The sequence below is a fragment of the Geotrypetes seraphini genome, chromosome 2, assembly GCF_902459505.1.
Source record: "Geotrypetes seraphini chromosome 2, aGeoSer1.1, whole genome shotgun sequence".
NCBI classification, from domain to species: domain Eukaryota; kingdom Metazoa; phylum Chordata; class Amphibia; order Gymnophiona; family Dermophiidae; genus Geotrypetes; species Geotrypetes seraphini.
The window spans coordinates 257,944,160-257,971,395 of record NC_047085.1 but is presented as its reverse complement, the minus strand read 5'-3'; the positions used below and the strand labels follow the sequence as shown (position 1 = coordinate 257,971,395).

The following is a 27,236-nucleotide window of genomic DNA, read 5'->3' as shown; positions in this document are numbered from 1 at the left end:
CATTAAAGTTCTTTTTCCTTTTACTGTACCGATAAAAAAAAGTGTATCGCTTACCATTCACTCTGAAAATCGCTGCTACCATGCTTTCTCCCACAAATTCGCTGCTTCCATACTTCCCAGTGTGCACTGAGAAAAACGCTGCTTCCCAGCATGCCTGCCCAGAAATCGTTGGTTGCCTGCCCAGAGATCGCTGCTTGCTTGCCTGCCCAGAAATCGCTGTAGAAAAGTTATTCACGGTTCCAATAATAAAAACGGAAAGCTTTTTCTAAAAACCGCAAATAATATTTTAAAAGTTATTCACAGTTTTTCCATATTCGCGCCTATGGTCCGCCCACTTCCCCCACGAATATGGAGTGTACACTTCTCCCTCCGTATCCATGGGGGTTAGGGGCAGAGCCAGCCCACAAATATTAAAAAACCATGAATAATATTCTGCATACAATGCAACACCACAGAAACAGCGATGCATCTCCCCTAATGCAAAAAAATAAATATAATTTTTTTCTACCTTGTCTTCTCTGGTTTCTGTTTTCCTCATGTTCTTGTCACTCTCTTCCTTTCATCCACTGTTTACCCTTCTCTGCCCCTTCTATTTGGCATCTTCTCTCCTTCTATTTCCCTTCCAGAAACTTTATGCCTCCCCCTTCCACTCTCCTTTCTCCCCATTGATCTGGCATCCATCTTCTTCCCTTCCCTCCTTCAATGGTCTGGCATCTCTCTCCTTTCCTCTTCTTCCCTCTCCCACACCCCCATTGTCTGGCATTTCACTCTCTCCTCCCCTTTCCCCCACTTCCATCTGCATCTGCTCCCTTTCTTTCCCTCCAACCCAATTCCATGCAGTATCCTTCCCCCTTATGTCTCTTTCCCCTTTCCCTGCACACCAATTCCATCAACATCTGCCCCCTTTCTCTCCCTCCACCTCCCTTCTATACCACCCTGACCCCCTTTCTCACTCTTCCCCACCTTTCCATAACAACCTGACCCCTTTTCTCACCTTTTACCACCCTTCCATACCACCCTGACACCATTTCTCTCCTTCCACCACCCTGCTATGTTCCTTTCTCTCTCCATCCAAATCAGCAAGGTCCCTCGATGATTGCTTCTGCTGCCTCTGCTCCAGAAGAAGTAAGTGATGTTGGAGGGGGATGGGCCAGCAGACGCAGGGAGTTGTGGCAAGGTCCTGCAATGACTGCGGATGCCGGTCCACCCCCTCCGACGTCACTTACCTCTTCCGTAGCAGAGGTGATAGACGCAGTCATCGCGGCTGCCGACTCTGCTCCGGAATAAGTACGGCAGCCGCGCTGAGGTGCCGTTTAGAGCAGCGCGGGAAGTTCCGGACCCAGCTGGCTGTGCACCCCCCTTGGGCTGGCACCCGGGGTACCTTGGTACCCCACTGCTACTGGGAGCCAGTGTAGTTCCATAAGGAGTGATGTGACACGGTTGAATTTTGATTTGTAGAATATGGGGTTCATTTTCAAAACACAAAAATGTCCAAAAAATGTCTAAATTGGCACTTGAACATTTTTCTCGCTAAAGATGTCCAAGTGCTAATTTTTGAAACCAGTTGTCTAGACTTTTTTCCTGTTGATCGTCCAAAGTTCAAGGGGGTATGTTTTGAGCAGGTTTTAGGTGTGCTTTGCACTTGGATACTTTGCTGTGATAAACATTTCCCAAGACGTCCAGGACGTGATTTAGACATCTGGAGCTAGACCAGTTTTTGAAGCATCTAAATGGCACAAAGGTGCCCAAACTGTCTAGATCAGTGGTCTCAATCTCAAACCCTTTGCAGGGCCACATTTTGGATTTGAAGGTACTTGGAGAACTGCAGAAAAAAATAGTTAAAGTCTTATTAAAAAATGACAATTTTGCATAAGGTACAATTCTTTATGGTTTATAAATATTCCCTTACTGTTAAAGGAAATATTTATAAACTATAAAGAGTTTTACCTCATGCAAAATTGTCATTTCTTTAATTAGACATTAACTATTTTTTTCTGCGGGCCGCCAAATACCCTATTTTTTCTGCGCCCCTCACAGTTAAAGTTTAGCGTCTTTCCTTTCTCAAAACTGACACATTTCAATCACTATATTATAAATAAAATCATTTTCCCTACCTTTGTTGTCTGGTGACTTTATTTTTCTGTGCTTTTAACTATGTTTTCAGAGCTTTCGTGTCCATTGACTGTTTTTCTCTCCGTCTTCACTTTCTGCCTTGCATCCATCTTTGGCATTAACTTAACATTCATTTTTCCATTCTTCTGCTTTCTTCTCAAAATCTACTTTTCCATGTCTTCTCTTCCAATCTCTCTCTCCTTCCCTCCCTATTTCCATGGTCTGATATCTCTCTCCTTCTTTTCTCTCCCTCCCTCCTTCCTTCCTTTCCCCTGGTCTGACATCTCTCCTTCTCTCACCCCATGCCCTGGCATTTCTCCCTCCGTCTCCATGGTCTGGTATCTCCTCCCATGGACTTGGCATCTCTCATTCCTCTCCTCTCCCTTGTCTTCCTTCTCCCTCTTTCCCTCTCTCTCCCCAACTGGGTGCAGCAGCAGCATTTCTCTTCTCCCTTCCCTCCCCCTTCCCTGTGCAGCAGGGCAGCAGCATTTCTCTTCCTTGTTTCTGGCAAAGTTATCTTTCAGTTCAAAGCCCCGGGCGGCAGCGGCTCCTTGCTTGATTCACGCCTGCGTCGGAAGCCTTCTTTCTATCGTCGTGACATCAGAGAGGCTTCCGATGCAGGTGCGGCTCTTGAGAGGAGCCGCAGCGGCAGCTTTGAACAGAAAAATAACTTCGGCAAGGGACCTAGCCTTCAGCGAGGTTTCTGACACAGGCCCGGATGCACGAGGAGCTTCCACCGCCGCCCGCGGCTTTGAACTGAAGAATAACTTCAGTAAGGGAGCCAGCCAGACCATGGGCCACAGAATAGTACCTGGGGGGCCGCATGCGGCCCATGAATCGTGAGTTTGAGACCGCTGGTCTAGATGACCATTGGATATATTAAATCATAACCCCCCTCACACTCTCCCAGTGGTCACTCACCTCCTCCCCCCCCCCAAATAACTGAATAAAACAGTACATACCTGTCTGTAGAATAGCAGCATCTGACATGGGAAAGCCTAGTACAGCAGCAAGCAGGTGTTTAGAGTAACCTGGTTGGCGGTTTAGTAACCATACTGCCTCTCACTAAAGCCACCTACCCAAAACATCTAGCCATACTCATTTCTTACTATCTTTGAAAATGACCAGATATCTTTTTGGTAAGATCTTTTTGTAATACATCCTTGATAATTCTTTTGTAATCCGCCTTGAACCGCAAGGTAATGGTGGAATAGAAATCCCTAATATAATGTAATGTAATGTAATAGACATGGGGAGACAGACCCATATCCCACAGTAACCACTACATTTATGGTGGAAAGTGTAAGCCCACCAAAATCTTACTCTATTGCCATATAGGTGACACCTGCAGCCATAAGGGCTATTGGAGTGGTAGGTGGGAATAGTGGGTTTTGGGGGCGGTTTGCAGGACTCACCATACATTATGAGGGGGTTATGGTGAGATGAAAACCTAACACCCTTCATGTGAAGTTCACAGCAGTGCCTTCTAAGGTGCCCCACTTCTCTGCTGGCTTGTCTGTGTGGCTGGTGTAGTACAAATGGTGCCCCCTCCTACATCCAAATGGCTTGGGTTGGATGTTTTCAACTTGGGCCTTTTTTGGTCAAAAATGGCCAAAAAAGTTAGGCGTCCTAAGGTTGGATGTCCTGTTGGCCAAGACATCTAAACAGGCGATTTAAAATTTTTTTTAAAAAATGACTGATTGTTGGGTGGGAAGATTTTTTTTTCAATTTTGAATACAAATTTTTGGGTAAGTAGAAAGGGGGGGGATGATATATGTATTTGCCATAGAATATAATTCTGATTGAATTTAAGTGCTATTAAAGTGTAAATGACTATATAATATGTTGCACTTATTTTTGGCTTTAAAATGAATAAAGATTTATAAAAAAATTAAATAATGATGGACATCTAGCGATTTCAAACATGGACGGTTTTGACTTCCAAATTTTGGATGCACTTCTCAGGATGTCCAAATCGGACATAGATGCACTATCGAAAATGGCCCTCTATATATACAATCCAGGAAGAAATATGACCTTTAGTCTTGAATTTCTTTTTGTAATTCTCTTCTTATGTGTTCCCCTCTTCTTTCCATGATATGGACTAGATTGTTTACCTATGGGTGCTTTGATGTACCTTTAGTTTAAATGTTGTTTAAAAAAAATCTATGCCCCCTTCCCTTTGCCTTGTGAGTATGGTCCTGATCATGTCTTCTTCTCTATTGCAGGGTCCCAACAGGTAAGAAGTTCATCCTTCCAATAGGAGACACCATTTACGACACATATCCCACATGGCTTAAGTTCCACATTGGCATTAACCGGTATGAGCTGTACCCACGACAGGACCCCCTGATCCCCCAGCTGCTGATGGAACTCTCTACACAGAAGATCCTTGCCACTGGTGTGTATCTTTCAGGCCCTCTCGCCCCTTTTCCCTTTCTTTTCTCTCTCATACATTCTGCCTGTCTCAGGAGAAAAATTAGGAGATATTCTCAACAATGGCTCTTTAACTAAGTTCCATTAAACAGCTAGAGCCAGTTTTACCATACAAGCGATGTAAGTGCAGACCTACCTAAATGGCTACTGCAGTGGCAAAGCCATGGGTGGGCCATTTAGAGTTCAGGCCCACCCACTAGTAGCCCACCTATGATGTAGCTAGCCGGGTTCCCCAGTCTCCGCCAGCTGAAAACCTCCAGCACCTCTCCCTCTTTCTTGCATACTTTTTAAAACCCAGATCGTTACCGGCACTGAACACATACTACACATACTGCTCGTGCTGGCCCCACAACCCTCCTTCTGACACAACTTCCTATTTCTGCCTAGGTGGAGTACATAAGAAGGAAGGCTGTTGGGCCATTGCAAGCAGTGTGTATTGATCAGGCTACTCTCTGCAGGCAAAAATCTGTTCTTTAAAAGGTATGTTGTAGGGTTGAGGGAACAGATCACCAGCTGGTGGACAAGAGAGAGAGAGAGACCAAATTGCCTGTGGAGCAGGGTTCTTCTGAGCATCCAACTTGGTCCCAGACCCACTCAAAACTGGGTGTCTGACAATGCCCCTGGGGTACTGCACATCAAAACCAGTCAGTGCATTTAAAAAAATAAATAAAATCCCTCCTGCCTAATACTATTACTGCTACTATTAATTATTTCTAGAGCGCTACCAGTCATACGCAGCACTGTACAGAGTCATTAAGGAGACAATCCCTACTCGAAAGAGCTTACAATCTAAACAGACAAGACAGACAAACAGGATGTCAGGGTGGGGGATACAGTTAGGGACGATGGTTAATCTGCTGGCTAGGGTGGTGGGCAGTGGGAAGTAGGATTAAGGTGGGTTTCCAGTCTGCTTTAAATAAGATAAGGGAAAGGGCGTGACGGATGAACTCAGGTAGTTTATTCCAGGCATATGGGGCAGCTAGATGAAAAGAATGAAGTCTGGAATTGGCAGTGGAGGAGAAGGGTACAGGCAGCTTATCTGTAATAGGGTTTACCAGAAGTCTGGATTTCCCAGGACATGTCCTCCTTTTGAGGACATGTCTGGGGTCCAGACAGTTTTTCAAAACTGGCACATTATCCAGGTTTTGAAAAGAAATGGCATCGGAAGGGGGCATCCGTGCAAGCGCAGATCCAATGCGGTGACATCACGCGCCTGCACGCAAGCATGTGACTTTGTGTCACATGCGCAGATGCCTTCCTGCCCAACGAATAGGTAGGGGTTGGGGCTGGAGCTGGGGCATTACAGAGCAGGGGTGGGTGGAACTGGGAGGGCCTGGGCGGGTCTAGGGGGTCTAGATTTTACCGAGGTAAAATCTGGTAACCCTAATCTGTAGGCACCACAGGGACAGATTAGAGGATGACTAGTGTGCAGGTCAATACTGTATGTTAGCTGTCATGGCTGCTGATAGTGTAGTAACACAGCTGCCAGAACCTTCCATTAAACATAAAGCCACCACTCCCCTTCCATTCCTCCCCAACAGTACCCCCATGCTCCCCTCCCCCATCCAATCCAATCCTCCAGTCCCCACCAGAAGCTTTCCCATTTGATCCAATCCCCCCTTGAACTAAAACCCTTGGTGAAGCCTTCCCCCCAGGTATCGCTAGAACTTTATCCAGGTGCAATTTCTAGCAATATAAGAATAAAAATCTTTAGAGATCTCAAGTTTACGATCAGAGAGTCTAAATTGTGGCATACCTTTGGAATTGCGTAAAATGGAGGGCTTACTCCCATTTAGAAAGCAGTTGAAGACATGCCTGTTTTCTAAAGCTTTTGGTGAAGTAGGGAGGAGTATCAGGAATGTAGGATGAGGGTCTAATAAAAACAGTGATGCCTCCACTTAACATTTAATTTATTTTAGGGGCGCCTTTTGTGTGTTTTAAGATTATGGATGTTATGTTTGTAATCCACATAATTGTGGATTGTGCGGAATAGAAATTTGGGTAAATAAATAAAATAAATCTAGAGCAGTGCTTCTCAACCCAGTTCTCAGGACACACCCAGCCAAGTCGGGTTCGCAGGATATCTACAATAGATATTCATGAAATAAATTTGCATACATTACTTCCTTGGTATGCAAATTCATCACATACCTTTGCACTGTGGAACGGAGGCATAGCCTAATGGGTTAGAGCAGCAGGCTGAAAACCAGGGGAACCCAGTTCAAATCTTACTACAATTCCTTGTGATCTCCCAAGTCACTGTATGTTAACACAGTGCCCATGCAGTATGTCTGCTGGACACGCCCCCTACATTTATCACACAGGCTTTGCACTTAACTGTGCACTTGTTCTTTTGCACCTAACACATGGCAAGTGCAAAAGCTGACTGCACTTAAGTAAAAGTGCACCTTAAGTCACTTAGCTAAAGTCTAAATGCAGTCAGTGGTCCTATTTAATATACATATATACAGTATACTGTATATGAGATCCCAATCTGTCGAGAATTACCTTGTTTTGGTATTCAGTATCATCTAAAAGCAGACAACATTCATTTTTATTTTCCAGAAAAGAATACTGAAATAGCTACTTTTGGGCTTCTTTTACTAAGCTGCACTAGCAGTTTTAGCCCATGCACTGGACGCTAACGCCAGCATTGAGCTGGCGTTAGTTCTTGGTGCATAGCTTAGTAAAAGGAGCCCTTTGTCTTTTTAGTGATGTATTTACAAATGCTGATGTCTTGATTTAATGTTAGTAGGCTAACTGAATGTGGGAAAAACGCAGATTTTATTTCTATCAAATCAGTACAGTAAAATGTGATGATACTGCGTTTGCAATTTCTTCAGAGTCATATTAGAGTCTAAGTTGTCTATTAATACAGAAATAAAAACTGTTATTCTTCAGAAGGCCTTTATTAGGCTAAGATTGTTGAGACACCTGAAGAAATTGCTGTCCGAGGTGAATTCTCGCACAGTACTGCATGCCATGATTTTATCAGTACTGAATTACTGCAATTCACTTTATTTAGGTTTTCTGCAAATTATGGTTCATTCACTATAGATTTTTTAAAATTCAGCCGGCAGATTATTGTTGGGCCTACCAAAATTTGATCATATTTCTTTAGCGCTGAAGGAATTGCACTGGTTGCCAATTTACTGGTGTATCAGGTTTAAGGTGCTTACATTGATTTTTAAAGCTTTGAGTGATGAGATCCAACTTGTGTTGACATCATCACCGGTAGTGTACTAAGGAGGAGTGGTTGGGGCGGAGTGCCCCAGGCACCGTCTTGGTTGGCACCTTTCCTTTCTCCTCCTCCCCACCCCCGGCGATGGGAGGGGTCTCTTAAATCCACCTCCACCTACTGTACCTCCTCAAATCTTCGCTGGCAGTGAGCAGGATCTCCTTCCTGTTGTTCACGCTGGCCTCATCCCTCTCTCTGATGTCACTTTTTATTGTTTATGGTCATCTAATAAATTATTATTGGATATTCCATCATTTAAACTCGTTAGATTGGAAATTAATTGCACTGTTCTGCTCCAAATTGAGGGTGCACTAATTGAAACAGATTACTGTACTGTAGTTCCTTGCTATTTTTAGAGGGTTGTATGTTACTCTTTGAATCATTGTGAATGTTTTATGCTGTAAACTGCTTAGTTATAGGTGTTAAGAAATTGTAGAAATAAATTCCATTGGCATATGAGGTTGTCATATGTGGGGCGTTATTGCGTCCTAAGACCGATATAAATCCCGACTTTCCCTGATTATGACCGGGATTGCTATGCAAATGGTTACTAGTAATTGGAAAAATTATGATCGTCTCAATTTTCCTTTTTGGTGGGAGAATTTATGCTTATGCTACAGGTACAAGAAAATGAACGCAGATATGTTGGGGCATAGTAATTCATTTAAATTGGTTTGGGGCCCATTGGCGTCTTTTATTACTTCATTATAGTTGCCTTATCTCTTTTTGTTTATTTTCACACACATCCGGGTGGTTATATCTTTGCTTTGTTTTATTCCTTGATGAAAATGTATTGGAAGGGACGGGGGGGTTTATTCTTCATGCATTGTTACTGATTATGAATATAAGTGTTTAACCTGATGATTATTGTATAAATATGGATCTGCACTTTTGTTGGTCTTAAAAATCAATAAAGATTTATTTTAAAAAAAGATAAATTAATAAATTAATAATTACCAGCTGATGTCATCGACACTACAGTTTAGGAAACAAATAAGTGTTTTTCTTTTCTCGGGCTTTTTCAGACTGATGGTTCTTGGCTGCTCACTGTCCCCCTCCTTTACAAAGCCGTGCTAGCGTTTTTAGCGCCGGCTGCGGTAACAGCGCTGATGCTCATATGAGCATTGGAGCTGTTACTGCCAAGGCCGATGCTAAAAAATGCTTACGCAGCTTTGTAAAGGAGGGGGGTGTATGTTTTTATATTCTGTATTTGTTGTTTTTTTTTTAATATTCTTTATTCATTTTCAAGATTACATTAAGTGTTAAAATATATTCAATCACATAAACAATAAATATATCACTTAGAAATAATCAATGACACATCTCACAAATTCTTATCCCCATCCCTATCCCAACCCTCCCTCCCATAAATTCCATTCTCATATAAAACATGTAATAATAAAATCCCCCCCTTCCCTGCACCTTAAATTTACAAATAAATATAAGGGAACCAATTTTAAATTAATCTTTACAATACTTCGTTAATGGTTTCCACACATCCTGAAACTTCTTAAAATAACCCCGCTGTACTGCAATACACCTTTCCATTTTATAGATATGGCATAAAGAGTTCCACCAGAAGTTGTAATTTAATCTCCTCCAATCCTTCCAATTAAATGTGATCTGCTGAATGGCAACTCCAGTCATTATAAGTAGTAATTTATTGTTATTTGCAGAAATCTGACTTTTTGCTCTCATTTTCATACCAAATATCACAGTATCATAGGATAATGCCACAGGGTTATCTAATACATTATTAACTTTTTCCCTTTTTTCCCACCCCTTCTTGTTAGTCCAATATTGTCTGTCTTTTAATTGACTTTTGTAATCTAAATGTATTACCACAATCTGATGGTTTTTATATTGTACATCGCTTAGATATTGTTATAAGCGATTCATCAAATAAAGATTAAACTTGAAACTTGAAACTTGAAACTTAATTTGGTCCCAAATTGATTTATTATGAATTTTTTTTTTTTGAAATTTCTGTATTTGTTTTTTCAATGTGTATTATCTTAGGTTTTAAGCTTATTAGGTTTTTTTATACTGCCTATCAAGGGTATCTAAGTGGTTTTACAATCAGGTACTCAAGCATTTTCCCTGTATGTCCCGGTGGGCTCACAATCTATCTAACATTCCTGGGGCTATGGAGGACTAAGTGACTTGCCGTGGAGTTTGAACCCACAACCCCAGGATGCTGAAGCTGTAGCACACACTCCTCACTAATGTCCTGTTTGTATGAGATTTTATATGTTCAGTCTGTTTACTCCCTAGCACAATCGGATAGTGTGGTTTAGAAGTATTTTAAATAATCAAATAGATAAATACATTCATTCACAGATCAGAAAATAAGAATTTTTTTTTTTTATGTTAAAATGACAACAAATCCAGTAGTTGGAAACTAAGGACGATACCGGGTAGGCTTTACAGCATATGGCCCCAAAATATCAAAGAAAAAAGACAATTTAATCATGAATTTATAATGCATGCAACTAATGGGCAGAATGGTTGGACCATTCCGGTCTTTACCTAATCTAATCTAGTATTTCTGAGTCACACTATGGGCTCCTTTTACTAAGCTACGTTAGAGAATTAACGTGCGGAATAGCATGCGCTGAATTGCCGCGTGCACTAGACCTTAATGCCAGCATTGAGCTGGCGTTAGTTCTAGCCGCGTAGCGCGCGGTAATATCCTGCGTGCGCTAAAAACGCTAGCGCACCTTAGTAAAAGAAGCCCTATGTTTAATCAGGTTCAAGGCAACTTATAAGAAATTACGGAATGTATATGCTACATTACGGCAGTTTGAGGAGGGCAGAATTATGAATGGCATAATAGGGAAGAGAGACTGGAGGTTCTATGACTGTACTGGTATAGCACTTGAGAAGAGTATGGAATTTAGTGATATTAGGCATTTCAAGTTAATTGTCTATGGTGTGTATGCTTTCAAAGAAGAGAGTTTTTCATTTTTTTCAGAATCTGTTGTAGAATGTTTCCATCCTAATGTTAATTGGGAGGTTGTTCCAGGTCTTGGTGCCAAGATATGTGAAGAGCGAGTCGAATGTGCGTTTGTATTTAACCCCGTTGGGAGATGGGAGGAGCAGTTGAAGCGATTCCAGTTTTCTGGTTGACGTTGACCAAGAATTGATGAATAGGTTTATGAGCGGTTCAGCGGTTTTTGCATATAAGATTTATGCATGATAGTTTGAAGGTGATACGAGCTTTGACAAGTAGCCAGTGTAAGTTCAAATTTTTTTAGTTTTGTATTAGTCAATCATTTACTATGTTACTATGGCCCCCTTTTATTAAGCCTTAGTAGAGGTTTCTACCATAACCTGAGGCGCCAAATGATCTGAGGCTGCTCCAACGCTCAATAGGAATTCTATGAGCATTGGAGCAGCATTAGACCATTTAGCACTCCGGGCCGAGGTAGAAACATCTACCATGGTTTAGTAAAAGGGGGGTATATCATTAAGGAGAACCAGTACTTACAAATGAGAACTAGTGCAACTCCAGCATACATTCACTGTATCAGCCTATGCCAGTGGTCTCACTCAAACCCTTTGCAGGGCCATATTTTGGATTTGTAGGTACTTGCAGGGCCACAGAAAAAATAGTTAATGTCTTATTAAAGAAATGACAATCTTTTTCCCCTCCCCCCTCAAAAGCCTGCTTGTTCCCCCCTTCTTTGCAGCATCCTCCAGTTTCCCCCCCTGGCCTCCCGGTCTTAGTTTCAGCTAATTATCGCAGCCTGCAGAGAGGATCGCCGGTGCTGTAACATTCCTTGCAGGCAGCCATCAACCTCTGCAGCACATTCCCTCTGCCGCGGTCCTGCCCCTCCTCTGACATCAGGGCCAGGATCGCAGCAGAGGGAACGTGATGCTGCGGACGAAGGCAGCCTGCAAGGATCGCTACAGCACCAGCAATCCTCTCTGAAGGTAAGAGCTGGAGGCCAGGGGGGAAGCCGGAGGACGCTACAAAGAGTGGGCAGCACCAATACAGACCGCGGGCCGCAAAATAGTACCTGGTGGGCTGCATGTGGCCCCCGGGCTACGAATTTGAGACCACTGGCCTATGCCAAGGGCTCATCTGATAGGAGATAAAATGAAAACTGCATGTCTATATCTGACAGAACAAGGTCACAGACCCCCAGATCAGGTGTTCCCCAGGACCCAGTGGGATAAAGCGATTAGGGTTTGCATTGCAGGGAACAGAAAACTTGTGACTTATGCTCATCTTCCCACTTCCCTCTCCTTTTCATCCCTCCCCTACTCCATCTTGCCTTGCAGTTCAGAAATCAGGAGGGACACAGCTGAAACTAGTCATGAATCTCCAGAACTACGGGCAAGCGCTCTTCAAACCCATGAAGTGAGTACGCAAGGACCCCCTTCCAGGGACTTTCTCCTCTGGCTTTGAGAAGCTCTTCCTCTGGCACACTACACTTTCCTCAGTCTGAAATTCTTATCACGCATCACCACCAGGGTCCACTGCTTTGATTCTGGAAGTCCCCGTCCCTGCGGATAATCAGGGTAAACCAGGGGTAGGCAATTCCGGTCCTCGAGAGCCACAGGCAGGCCAGGTTTTCAGGATATCCACAATAAATATGCATGAGACAGATTTGCATCTCAAGGAGACAGTGCATGCATATCCATCTCATACATATTCATTGTGAATATCCTGGAAACCTGACCTGCATGTGGCTCTTGAGGGCCGGAATTGCGTACCCCTGGGGTAAACCATCCTGTTTCATTCTTTAGTGACTCTCTCAACCTTAGTCCTTCTACACCAGCATTCTTCAATACAAGGCTTGAGGGTCAGTGGCTGGGCCCATTCAGACTCTGAGTCTTCTCTCTCTCCTTAAACCATGAAACAGGGATGGTTTCTTGTGGTTAACCATGGGGACTTGCAGTGGCATAGTAAAGGAGGGGTACCGCACCTGTCCTCCTCTCCGCCCCCAACCCACCCCCACCATGAGCATGCACCACTTTCTTTCTCCCCTACTTCTGTAACATTCCTGGCACGATCAGCAACCCCAACCTGCTGTCGTGCTTGCATCAGCTCTTCTTCTGTTGTCACTTCCTGGACCCGCACCTAGAAAGTGACCTCAGAGGGAGAGTCCACGCAGGCGCAACAGCAGGTTGGGGGGTTGCTGCTCCACCAGGAACGTTACTGAGGTAAGGAGGAAAGGAAGCGGTACGCGTGTATAGCAGTAGGAGGAGTGGGGAAGGAGCATGTGGGGGGGGCGGAGAAGATGGTGTGGGAGGGGCACCCCCGCCCCAGGTGCCTCTCATCCTTGCTAAGTCACTGGGGACAGGGACAAATCCTGTCCCCATGTCATTCTCTATGGGCTCTGTTGCTAGACTTTACAATCAGAACTATTCCATACAGGCAGTAAATTGGAAGCACTAATCACCAAAATTAACCCCCTCTTGTATTAAACTGCGCTAGCAGTTTGTAGTGTAGAGAGCCGCGCTAAATGGCCATTCAGTGCGGCTCACCGCACTATAAACTGCTATCACAGTTTCATAGAAGAGGGGGTTGGTGTTGCTTTGGAACGTCTCTTTTGCTGCTGTCGGAAACAAAACGTTTTCTGCAATTCTGTGTCTGTCTGAGAGAATTTCTGTTATAGGTTACACTGTCATGGTTTATTCTTTACTAAAACATTCAGTTCAGTTTTATTGTACAAGGATTCACAGGCACCAGTGTTTCAGAATGACTGGGGTGCAAAACACAATGTAAATTACCCCTCACTGGAGCTTTCTCGACTGAGGACGCTCAGCCCCCACTGGCTCCCACAGGAATGGGCCCCATGCAAAGGCTTCCTTTTAGCTGTTTCATACTGGGAGGTGCTCTGGAGGGAGCAAGAGGAGAAGGAGTAAGAGGGGAAAATAAGGAGATGGCTAGAGAGGGGTAAATGAGTTGAGAATGAGAGAGCTAGAGAGACCACAAGTCCAGGACAGTATAATTAGAGGTCCTCGCCTGTATTCTTGTTGATTTCAATTATATTCTGCTTTCATTCCTCCTTTCTCTTCTCAGGCAATCACGGTATAAGGAGACTTCAGCGGATTTCTTTTACTTCTCAGATTTTGAGCGTCACAATGCCGAAATTGCAGCTTTCCACCTGGACAGGTGACTCCCTGCAGTCTCTCCTCCCCAGCCATTCCCTGCAATACTTTCTGTCCCAGGCACTCTGCGCCATCCCTTCAGCTCCGACTATCCCCCGTCCTATCCTCTGGAGGCTCAGACTTCTCCAGGTCAGTCTTCCAGACTATTTCCACAGGTGAAACTGCATTTCACTGGGCTCTTTGTGCATTGCCTATCCTCAGTGCAGGTAAAATACATTATGTTATTCAATGACGTGAGTAAGTAATTTGCCCATACAGTTTAGAGATGACCTGGGGGGGGCAACATGTATTTTTTAACTTTTGAAACTGAAACTATCCATGCAGTATTTTTTTTCATTTTATTTTTTATTTATTAAATTTTTCTATACCGTTCTCCCAGGGGAGTTCAGAACGGTTTACATGAATTTATTCAGGCACTCAAGCATTTTTCCCTGTCTGTCCCGGCGGGCTCACAATCTATCTGGGGCAATGGGGGGATTAAGTGACTTGCCCAGGGTCACAAGGAGCATCATGGGTTTGAACCCACAACCCCAGGGTGCTGAGGCTGTAGCTTTAACCACTGCGCCACACACTCCCCTTAGATTTCTAGGGGGTCTTTTTTTTCCTCGGGGAGGAATCACAGGGTGAGAATGGGTAAAGCCATGAATTAGATCCCATTGACGGCTCCTTGTGACCTGGGGCAAGTCAGCCACTCTATTGCCTCGGGTACAACCTTAGGGCTAGACTTACTAAAATGCACTAACATTCCTTTAATGTATATTATTAGTAAATAGATCCCACTAAATAAGAAATAGGACTTGCAGTAAATAACTTCTGTTAATGCGTGTTAGCGCACAATAGCACCCTTTAGTAAATCTTGCCCTTAGATTATAAACCCTCCACACAAGAAAATATTATTTTTGTCACTCACCTTAAAACTTGGATTTTGAAAGGCATCGAATTAAAGGCACAATATTCAGCCAGCGCTAACCAGCATTTTGCTGAACGCTACTGGAATTATACCTTCTACCAATCGCAGTAGCAGCCACAGGGAACCCTATGCGAATGCATTACAAGGAGCTCATTAGTTTTAAAATGAGCAGTCCTTGTAATGCTCAGAAGGAAATGACCACCTCTTACCAGGCAAAAATTTTCAGGCAGTCTGGAGCTGCTGGTAGCTGTTTGTGCAACTGTTGTATCTCTACCTCTCTCTTTATATTTTTATCTTTACTTTTCATTAATTGTTTCTTCAGGTACTTTAGTTAGATTGTGAGCCTTTGGGACAGTTAGGGAAATTTCCAAGTACCTATCTTATTTATTTTTATCTATTGTATCTTTTTAATGCATCATTTTTGTAAACCGCTTAGAAACCTCACGGTTATTAGCGGTATATAAGAATTAAATTAAAATTAAAATTAAAAATTAAAAATTAAATTGTATAAGTGTATGTCCCACGCCTGTGGTCAGAATGCAGCTGTTAGGGATGGCATGTACTTATACCAAAGATGGCTCTTACTTTCACAATAACTTTTGCGATCAGGGCTCAAACTTATAACCTGTACAAATGTTACCCCAACGCTGAAAAGTATTTTACACCAATGTCAGTGTAAATTAAGTGTTTCAACAACACCCCTTCATGATATATTCAGCGTGTTGTATGAATAGATGAATAGATGTGGCCTCAGGTACACCACCTCCACCCTTAATGGTAATGACTTTATATCGGGAGGAGATATCGGTGTCTTGGTGTCTTCATTGGCCTACATACTTTTTAGCGTATCCCTTTTATATTTTTTATCGTTTGTTTTTTTTTATGTTTTTATAATGTTATAGGAGATTTTTACAAATTTAAGAGTTATTTTATACTTAAATTCGTCTAAAACTCTCATGCTCCTGGGGCTGGATGATCTGACATGTTTCGCAAAAAATTGCTTTATCAAGGATCCCCCTATGAAAAATAAAAAATAAAAACCCTTTAGTGTGTCTTAACTCCTTAAAATCTTTTATTAAAACTCCTAATACCCCTAAAAATCTCATATTTGTTAATTCAATCAAATCCTGTACTCACTAGAGCCGCTGTGTACTCCACCTTACTCAAATTCATTAGCGAGATGGCGGCGGCATGCTTTACTATCATATTTATTAAGTTTCCACTATCAGCTGACCCTCGCACAGTCCAGAGAAGGGACTAAAACAACGTAGCCCATTCCATCTCTTTTGGAGCCACCGTATCTAACCGGTGGATCCAGCCTTGTTCTTTAAAATTTAACACTTGTTCTATATTACCCCTACCTCCCTCCCCACAGATTCAATCACACGCCATCTCATGTCATCCATCGTGTGATGTTTACTCATCCAATGATGTATCAAAGGGGCTTGTTCGTTGTGAGTCACTATACGCGATTTGTGTTCATTCATTCTGATCTTAACTGGCCTATTAGTATGGCCAATATAGATCAACCCACAAGGGCAAGTTATTGCATAAATTACACCAGCGGTGTTACAGTTGGTATTGCTTTTTGCCTTAATAGTGTACCCCTTATTGGGAACTGTCCAGGTGCTACCCTTGATAATTTTCTCACACTATTGACACCGACTGCAGTCGGTGTGTAGGTAAGTATCCTCCTTCCTCATGTCCTTGCCCAGCAAGAGCTCCTATTGCAAGACAAGGTTGAGGTGGGAGAGAATATCCAAGACAGTCTTACGTGTATTGTTTCATACTCCCCGGTAGCAGGTAAATTCATCCAAATTATGAGGAAATATTGGCACGTGTTGGGCCTGTATCCCCTTTGCATTTGTTCCCAAGGGTGGCATATAATAGGGGTAAGACAGTAGGCCAAAGATTATATCAGAACAATAGTGACATGAGGAAGAAGGATACTTCCTACACACCGACTGCGGTCAGTGTCAATGATGTGTGAAAAATCTCCTATCTATAATAATAAAACGCTACGCGCGCATGCGCACTTGCGCCGCATGTTCCCTGATCCCTGATCTGTCAGGATGTGGCGGCACGAGTGCGCATGCGCTAGATGGCGCGGCGTGAGAGACCAGGACTTAGGGGAAGGAGAGCAGGCCCGGGATTCGGCCGGCCCCAGCCAGGCAAGACCCCCCCTTCCCCGCCGTACACAGGCCCCAGCGGTCCCCGCCGGCAGAGGCGGAAAGACAGCAGTTGATGGCTGTGCAGACGTGTTTCCTTAAATCCCGATCACGCGGCTCCAACACAGACAAACAGGCACTGGCAGTCCCGGTCCCAGGCGGCAATGCAGTCCTTCGGAAGAGTCTTCGCTAGCCAGCGCCTTCAAAATAAGAGTCCCCCCTCCTGGAACATAACAGAGTGCGCTCGGGGGGGGGGGGGGGAAATAAGTGCTCCGGAGCGAAAAGTGATGCCACATTAGATCTGTTTTCCTTCCCCGGCCATTCTCTTCCAGGCGATCTCTGGTGATGTTTTAGTCTTTCTTCTCATTTCCACCACTGGAGGTTGGGTACGGTAAATCATTTTGTCAGAGTCTCACAAAAACTACTGTGCAGACTGTGGAAAGAAATCCCTAATTGGGGCATAAAGTGCATATGGGAGGAAGGGATGCCGTTTGGCACATAAATGGATGTGTTTCCGAAACTGCAGCATTAGGGGCATCAGGGGGTGGGGGTGGAGTTTCAGTGGAAGGGGGATGGGAGGCATGCAGGCTGGCATCGTAGGGGGGGTGGGGGGGTTCAATGGAAGCAGAATGGCATTGGGGGGTGGTTTTCATGGAAACATGCTGCTCAGGGGGATGGGAGGCAGGCAGGCTGGCATCGGGGGTTTTCAATGGAAGGGGGATGGGAGGCAGACTGGCATCAGAGGGGGGTGAGGCAGGAAGGAGGGGAGGGGGAGGGGAGGGGGCAGGGGGAGGGGAGGAAGGAGGCACTGGGGGCACTAAGGCACTGGGTGCACTATGGACATAGGAAGGAGGCACTGAGGGCACTAAGGACACAGGGAGATTCACAGACAGAAAAAATGACAGACAGGCAGCGTGCAAGTAGAGAGACACAAAGAAAAAAAATAACCAGACAGACAGACATCTACTCTAGCACCCATTAATATAACGGGCTTAAAGACTAGTAACATTATAAAAACATAAAAAACCAAATGATAAAAAATATAAAAGGGATACGCTAAAAAGTATGTAGGCCAATGAAGACACCAAGACACCGATATCTCCTCCCGATATAAAGTCATTACCATTAAGGGTGGAGGTGGTGTACCTGAGGCCACATCTATTCATACAACACGCTGAATATATCATGAAGGGGTGTTATTGAAACACTTAATTTACATTGACATTGGTGTAAAATACTTTTCAGCGTTGGGGTAACATTTGTACAGGCTGTTAGGGATGGGACACACAACAGCTGCATCCATGTCATGGCTGAAACAAACAACCCCGCCCCACAAAAAAACCCCACAAAAACCCTACTGTTTAGTTCTAGTGGGCTGGCGCCAGGCACAGTTCTTCCTCCCCCTCCCTTACCCCACCCTTTTTGCTAGACTGCTCAGTACAAGTAGAGGGGTATAATCAAAATCGCCATTTTGAGCCAATCAGGGCCTTCGGCCCCTTCCAATGTATCCCAAGATGGATTGGAAGGGGGAAGCCCCGTCATTGCAGCACGCGGCCCTGTAGGCAGGAGGGCGTGAGCTTCCCTCCTGCCGATTGCTCTTGCAAAGGTAGAGTGGGTTCTGGGGATGTGGGATGGGGGCCCAGGAATGTTGGGGGATGTGGAGGGGCAGAGATGTCAGGGGATGTAAAGGATATCAGGGGGTTGTCAGGATATCAGAGGTATGTCGGAGATGTCAGGGGGAGGGGTGTAGGGTTCCATGGCTCAGCTGATCCTGGCAGGGGGAATCCCTATCAGCTGAGCCACCAGGAATCCCCGAAACCAGCTCAGCTGATGAAGATTTCTCTGCTGCGATCAACTAATGGGAAGCCTCTAGGTTTGGAGGGAGGGTCACTTTTTGGGTGGTAGGAGGGGGTTTTGACCACTGGGGGAGTAAGGGGGGGGTCATGCCTTAAATCCTCCAATGGTCTTCTTGTCAGTTTGGACACCTTTGTGGAACTTAGACACAACTCAAACAGGTCTAACTGCCGGCATCTAAGTTCCTTCTAGGAAAGCTTTGATTATGGCTGGGGTACGTCCAGGTTGAAGCCTGCCTGATTCCCGCCCATTACACACCTCCCAACACACCCCTTTGCTTTCTGGATGCACACCAGCTTAGAAGTGCTGCTGCACATCCAGAAAGTTGGTTTTCATCGGCGCTTGGATGTCCCTGCTATTAGGCCATCCAAGTGCTGACTTAGGCTGGTTTTTTGACGTTTTAAACTTTTGATTGTGAGCTCCATAGCATGCATATGATTTGCATGCTATTTCTGCTGATCATGACCTGGAAAATCAAAATTGCTCCCAACCCAGTATTTTTTACCAGGTTGTCAGAGTTTTGTGCATCTTGCCCTTAGAGCCAGTGGGCTTTCTTTCCCCTTAAGCAGGGGTCTCCAAAGTCCCTCCTCGAGGGCTGAATCCAGTCAGGTTTTTGGGATTTCCCCAATGAATATGCATTGAAAGCAGTACATGCATATAGATCTCATGCATATTCATTGAGGAAATCCCGAAAACCTGACTGGGTTTGGCCCTCGAGGAGGGACTTTGGAGACCCCTGCCCTTAAGTCTCACTGCCTGTCTGCATGAACTAATCCCTGCTCACACACTGACAGGAAACAAAGAAAAATGAATCAGAGAAAGACCATATGGCCTATCTAGTCTGCCTAACTGTGCCATCTACTATCCCTTCCTCTCCTTTAGAGATACAACGTGGTTGTTCCAAGGAAAGGTGACATTTTACTCTTCAAAAGGATTCAAAAGCAAATTAGATGCACATCTCCTTACGAGAGGCATAGAGGGATACAGATGACTAAAACTACATCAGGTGTGCACCTGATGTGGGCCTCTGCGTATGCAGATCGCCAGACTCGATGGACCTTGGGTCTGATCCGGTGATGGCAGTTCTTATGTTCTTATGTTCTAATACAGCAAATGGCTGTGTATTACCATGGTGGTATTTGCTGGGGGGGGGTTAAATCCATTGGTAATTTGCTTATTGCACAGGGGAGCTAGGATTGCATTAAGAAGCAGTATGCTAAGTGTCAGTAGAGAATGACACGGACAAATTTGTCCCTCTCCCCGTAGGAACTCAATTTCCCCATCCCTGTGAGTTTTGTCATGTCTCTGTACCTGCCCCATTCCTATAAGCTCTGCCTTAACTGCGCAAGCCTCGAACACTTATGGTTTTAAAGTGTATGAGGCATGAGCAGATGAGAACAGAACTTGCAGGAATGGGGGCATGGACAGGAAAAAAAACTCGTGGGGATGGGATGGGAAAATGACGGGGAAAAATTTGCCCCAAGTCATTCTATAAGTGTCAGTTTCCAGCTCTATCGCAAGCGTGCCTATAGTGCAACCAGTCAGTGGCTAAAATCTCCCTGTGGAGCTTACAGTTACCCCCTCAATCTCAGTTCTCAGTAATCCTGTGCGTACCTTTCCCATGTGCACTAATTATTATGTTGCAGGTCAGCAGTTTACTAAATAGCTCTTTAAATGCAGCCGATAGAAAAATCAATCGAATTTAACAAACAGGAATGTATTTACAGTATTTGTGTATTAATGAAACTGTACTTACTCTCTTCTTGGCAATCAAAGTGCCCTTCAAGAGGGTGAATAAAAGTACATAAATAAAACACATAAAATCAAAATGTAAAATCTGGGAAATAAGTTTTTGGTGCCTTCCTAAAGGCCAAATACAATGGCATTTTCCTAATCTCAGATGGTAGCCTGCTCCAGTTTTCAACAGCTTATAATCAGAAAATGTTAATTCCCCATCTTTTCCAATAAAATACTAACCTATCTGGAATTACCAAATGGTTCTCATCCATAGACTGTAATCTATGATTTGGACATACTGTGCAAATTGCTTGTATATTCTTTCCAAAAATACTAGGACTTGGGGGAATGTACGACGGGGTGCTGAAAAGTTCTGAGCCCAACCAACCAACTTCCTAAACTCTGAGCATTGTTTTGCCACTGTAGCTGAAAAGAGTGTTGTCTTATTCTGTTAAATGTCAATTTGCAGAAATTAAAATTCCATATTTTGACATTGTTTCAGATCATTGATTGAACCATATCCATGTCATTCTCTTCTTGTTTGGGCAGAGAGGTTTTTACAACCCCCTCATATTGTAGCTAGAAGTAGCAGATTTAAAACAAACAGGATAAAATATTTATTCCCTCAATGTGTAATTCAATGCTGGAGAATATGGTGAAAGCAGTTAGCTTAGTAAGGTTTAAAAAAGGGATGGCTAACTTCCTAAAAGAGAAGTCCATAAGCCATTATTAAGATGTATGCAGGGAAATCCACAACTTATTCCTAGGATAAACAGTATAAAATCAGTTTTACTCTTTGGGATCTTGCCAGGTACTTGTGACCTGGGTTGGCCACTGATGGAAGCAAGATACTGGGCTTGATGGACCTGCAGTCTGTCCCAGTATGACAGCTCTTAATGTTCTTATGAAAGGGCAAAGTAGGTGTGGAGTTTGTGAATGCATATCTTAAAAACCAAAATTAACATTGTAAACAAACGATGTCCCATATGAACAGTCAATATAGTTTTATCAATCCATCCTCCTTTTTCTGGAGCCATTTGGGGCATGGACAGGAAATGCACGTCGGAGCATTTACCGCACCGACCCATGGTAAGAAGCTCTTCCACAGTTTAGTAAAAGGAGCCCTTAGACCAGGGGTGTCAAAGTCCCTCCTCAAGGGCCGCAATCCAGTTGGGTTTTCAGGATTTCCCCAGTGAGTATGCATGAGATCTATTTGCATACACTGCTTTCATGGTATGCTAATAGATCTCATGCATATTCATTGGGGAAATCCTGAAAACCCGACTGGATTGCGGCCCTCGAGGAGGGACTTTGACACCCCTGCCTTAGTCTGTGAGCCCATTATGGACAAAGAAAGTACCTGCATATAATACATTTAAACTGTTTTGGGTTTGTCTATCAGACCCATTCAACCATGACTTAAATCAATAATGATTATGATTGTCTTTTTTTTTTTTTTTTTTTGCTTAATCGCTTTGTCTTGTTCCCTCCGGAAGGATCTTGGATTTCCGGAGAATCCCACCTGTGGCCGGCCGACTGATCAACATGACCAAGGAGATCCGAGACATCACGACTGATAAGAAACTGGCTAAGACATTCTATATCTCACCAGGTGAAGGAACATGCTTATCTGAAGGGGCGACACGAGGGGCTGGTCTCTGTGCTTCCATTGGCTTTCTGTCAGGAATAATTTTAGTTTTAAAAGAAAAACGAGTAATCAATGTCAAGAACACAGCCCAGGCTTAAAAACTGACCTCATCACTTGGGAAGGACCTATCAAAAGTAATTTCTAACTACTAAACTGAGCTGGAAGACAGAGAGTGTTAATATACAGACACTCCAGGATTAGGCTCAGAGGAGGGTTTAACACATTTCATATATAATAGAAGGCACCAGGGCTGGGCAACCTTGATCCTTATTTGTTGGCCCTGCAAATTAAAATACCAAGGGGACTTCATTCCACAGGAAACAGAGTTCTGGTGCAAAGGGCATATGAGTTCTGACAGTAGGTGATATTCCCATACTCACGAGCTGATTGCAGAAGGATGAAATTTACATTCTTCAGCTCCACCTCCTCCAGTGCTGTAGAGCCCCCTTCAGTTTTTTCCTTCTGCAAGCGATTTGAGAAGGTGTGATTCTGATCTGCTCTGATAGCATTATTTTTTGAGATTTTTATTTGAGTTTGGGGCTTTCGGTGCTGGAGAGGTCCCAAGTGACCCTGGAGCAGCTCTGCCTTGGGAGAGGGCACAGACTCTGTCAAAGTAGGCTGCAGCTGGCAAGGCAACACTCAAGGGTTCCTGTCTGGCAGGCCTGCCGTTGGGCTTGTGGAGCTCAGGGTCTGTTCCCCTTCAAGCTAGCTCATATCCTGATTTATCAGGAGCTAGAGCACAGGCTGTTTGGCCCCAGTGTCGGTCCAGCAGGGCTTAATGGGTGCCGACTGCATAAATTCTTCCCCCCACTCGTGAGTGGATCCTCAGGGATTGATGTCTCAGTCAGGCTTTAAGTTTTACTGGCAGCCCAAATATCCCAGCAAGTGGAATTGGTTTGCTGATTGAGAAAGTGTCTTCTTCAGTTCCAGTTTTGGTGACAGCTGAAGCAGGCTAGCCCAGCACAGACAATGAGTACTGCCTATTGAAGTCTAGGGAAAATGGGTGGAATAATGATTTTGCTGGTTATAAATATTTCTGGGGCTATATCTAGGGTCCCCCTCCTCCAAAACCCCTTCCTAGAATTTTTTGACCCTTTAGGATGTCTTTCCAGGCCATTTTTAGCGCAACCATGCTACCACATTGGCCATCTTGGATTTTCCTGATTTTAATTAAAAACTTCCATCTGCCTCAAAAACCACTCCTCAAAAAATCATCAATCAGGCCTGAAACAGCTGACTCCAAGCACCGCAAAGCACCAGTGGCACTCCTTCCCCATCACTTCGGCATGAGGAAATCTAGCAGCAAGTAAGAGAGGAGACTAGGAAGACGTCAGATAAGTGCGGCCATCTTGGATCCCACTCCACATGTTTTTGACAGAACTCAGGAGGATCATCCACTCAGAGAACGATTCAGGGTTCCAGATAAAGGTTTGGTAACTCTAGATGTACTGAGTCCTCCGGACCACGCTCCACCACAGCATCCAAGAAGTCCCAATGACACCAGGGATGTAGCTAGACTCACGTAGATAGGAGGATGGCTAATGGATTACTGGGAGGCTTGGGCACAGATCAACTCGGACCACTGGGTGATGGACATAATCTGAAATGGATACCAACTCAAATTCAGCTACCCTTTGGCAGACCACTTTGTGGATTCATTGGATGGACAGCCAGAAAAAGTATTCAAAGTCCAAGGTACAGAAGACAGGCTGTTAGCCATTCAAGTCATAGAGTCCATTCCGCCTGTCCATTGGGCTTGTGTGTGGGGGACCCCCCTCACTACACTTACAACTCCTCACGCTCCTGCTGGGGGTGGGGGGGGAACAACCCCCCTGACACACACACACACACACATATACACACACTACACTGAAAACTCCTGAAGAGCAGAAACAGGAAGGAGAACGGGAGTTTTCAGTGTATTGGGGGGGTTCTCCCCCAACCCCCCAACGGGAGAGTGAGAAGTTCTAAGTATAGTTGGGGGTCCCCCCCCCTCAGATCACAAATGGAAAAGCCTCAAACCTGCGGAAGTGGAGGCATGCATTTGTCCTGTGTGCAAATGTCGGGGCGGGATTGTCGGCACACCATTGTCCTGCACCATCTTTCAATGGTGTATCACATTGGGCATCCAGTTGAAGGCCATTGAATGCCATCAAAGAAAAATATAAACCAACTGGAGCTATGGGCCATTCAGCTCACCTTGCAGACACTGGAGAAACATCTGGAAGGCAAAGTGATTAGGGTTTTCTCAGACAATGCTACAGTGGTGATTTATGTCAATCGTCAGGGGGGAGCACCAGAAATGCTCCACTGAGTCTGGAGGCCAGCTTCTGTTTAATTGGGCAGAGCTCCATCTGTAAGAGTTATCAGCGGTGTATGTATTGGAAGTATGTGCAAGCCAGCAGGAAGACCCTACACACAGGAGAGTAGTCACTATTCCAGCAGGCATATCTATAACTTTCAAGGTTGTTCTAGTCTTTTTCTTGGCACTTAGGCCTCATGCCCAGGTTTAAAACATTTTAAGGTTTCTTCTGGAAAGTGAGACAAGTGTTTATAAACTTGGGTTTAATAAGCTGTGCGTAATTATGTTCAGATGGCATATGTGTGAAATCCTGACGGGTGCGAGTTATCAGAAGACAACCAAAGCCTGGGACCACAACATGATTTGAATAATGACCAGACAACAAAAGGTAGAAGATATAATTTTATTTTCTGTTTTGTGATTACAATATGTCAGATTTGAAATGTGTATCCTGCCAGAGCTGGTGTTAGACAGCAGGCGTGAACTAGGACCTAAAAGAGAAAGGAAAAGTCTTTTTTATTTATTTTGTTTATATCACAGAGCCGGCATGGGATTGGAGAGGTTGTAACCCTTTACAGTACTCCACCGATATTCGCGGGGGTTCTGTTCCAGGAACCCCCGCGAATACGGTTTTTCACCTGGGGAGGCAGGAGAGGGCAGCTGGAGCCCCGGCGAGTGAATAAAATCATTTGCAGTATGCTCCGACCTCCTCTTCCTGTACTAAAGTCAGGCTACACCAATCAGGAGCTGCTTTGACATGACTTTAGTATAGGAAGAGGCGGTCAGAGAATACTGCAAATGAGTGAAACCATGAACCACAAATTTGCGGGGGAACACTGTACTTCTGTTAAGACTAAGGGGTACTTTTATTAAGGTGTGCATTTAGCGCGCGCTAAATTGGTTACGTACCTTAATAAAAGGACCCCTAAATAGCTTAATAAAAAATCTGGCCCATAACTTAGCCTAAGTTTTAGATTTCGGCCCCTTATGTGATTGAATTTGACACCCCTGATCTAAGGCAACCATTTCCAGATGGATTTGTGTGGCTATTTCATTGGCATACATTGGCTGTGGTAAACAACCACCAATTTCTTTGAGAGCATACTCTACTAGAAGTGTGGCATCTTTGTGGGTGGAGGCACAAGCAATTCCTCCTGAAGAAGTTGTAGAGCAGCTACATGGTCCATTCTCCATACATTTACAAAGTTTTATAGGATGGATGTGGCAGCGAGGGAGGATACCACTTTTGGATCCTTGGTGTCAAGGACAGGCTCATCTGTTCCTCCTTAGGATCACCTACTATCAGAACTCATAGTCTCATCTGGAAACACTGGATGAAGGCAGGCATACACACTTTGGATGATGTAATATCAGATGGTAAGCTGCTTGACTTTTCACGATTGCAACACAAATTTGGTCTTAACAAATCACAAAATTATAGATGGTTGCAGTTGAAGCAGGTGACAGGAGTGGAAGCGGGTGAATGGATGCTCAAAATCCCTGACGAAGCACTGTAGCGAAACAGGGAGCCCTGTTGGATGAATGTGGAAGTGTTGCAATGGACACGCTTGAATTAGCTTTCAACTGACTTCCCACGGAGCATTTTTTGTTCCTGCTTTCTAACCCCAGGACTACATTTAAACAGCTATCTGTTCAGATAAGTGACTTTTATGACACTACTCATGAAAAATTATTTAAAAATTTAAAAAGTTTATAAAACGAGATGTGTGACTCTGAATATATTAATAGAGTTTGAAGAAGTTTTTTGACTAAGGATGTGTCTGCCAGTTTCAAACTCTGTCTGAGACTGGCTTGTCTATTTGGGAAGCTTTTCAGAGCCCCTGTTAGACACTGAGGTCTTTTCTCCTTTTTTTGCTATAGATTCTGAGACGTAGCCCTGGTTTTTGAGGGGTGTTTTTGTGAGTTTGAGATTTTTTGGACATCCTTTCTTGTGTATTTGGATTTTTGCAGTTGAAGCAGGCCATTCAGGTTGGGTTCCCTGAATGGAAAAATCTCAGTAATCAGTATCGTTTGCCGCTTTTATGCTTTCAAGTGGACTTCCTGGGACAATAGGCCACTCAGTGGTATAAATTAATATCTGGATTTTTAAATAAGAAACAAAAGACTGGTCTGCATGACATTTGGAGCATTGAGATAAAGCATCAAATTAGTGTGTCTCAATGGCCACGTATTTGGGCTTGGAGGATGAGAAGTATGGCGTCGGCATCAATGAGACAAACTTGGTTTTTCTTGTTACATAGAGCAGTTTGGGCCCCAGTTCATTTACAGAAATTAGACAGCTGTAAGTCTAATAGATGCTGGCACTGTCATCTCTCGAAGCCGGGAGATTAGATCATTTAATATTCTATTGTCCATTGATACTTAGGGGTCCTTTTATCAAGCCGTGCTAGTGGGGTTAGTTTATTGGACATTTCATCACGCGCTAACCCCCGCAGTTGGCTAAAAAACTAACGCCTGTTCAATGCAGGCGTTAGCGGCTAGCGCAGCAGGCGGTTTAACGCACATTAAACCCCTACCGCAGCTTGATAAAAGGACCCCTTAGTTTTTAGAAATCCATTTGGGGCCAAGTGAATAATCTATTGAAAAATCCAGTAGCATTATCATATGACACTGTGTGATTTGGTACTTCCATGAGAGCTAAGAGTCAAATCTCTTCTAATAATAATAAATTTTTGTTTATCATGACA

General features: G+C 44.0%; 1 protein-coding gene across 1 annotated transcript in view; it reads left to right on the top strand.

Moving 5' to 3' along the window:
* LOC117355322 (extracellular serine/threonine protein kinase FAM20C-like) overlaps positions 1–27,236 on the top strand; it is an 83,604-nt gene that overhangs the window by 9,076 nt on the left and 47,292 nt on the right. Inside the window, exons 2-5 of the mRNA XM_033933704.1 lie at positions 4,341–4,513; positions 12,074–12,152; positions 13,821–13,913; positions 22,075–22,190. Coding sequence (XP_033789595.1) covers positions 4,341–4,513; positions 12,074–12,152; positions 13,821–13,913; positions 22,075–22,190 — 461 coding nt within the window. The remainder of the gene's footprint in view (positions 1–4,340; positions 4,514–12,073; positions 12,153–13,820; positions 13,914–22,074; positions 22,191–27,236) is intronic.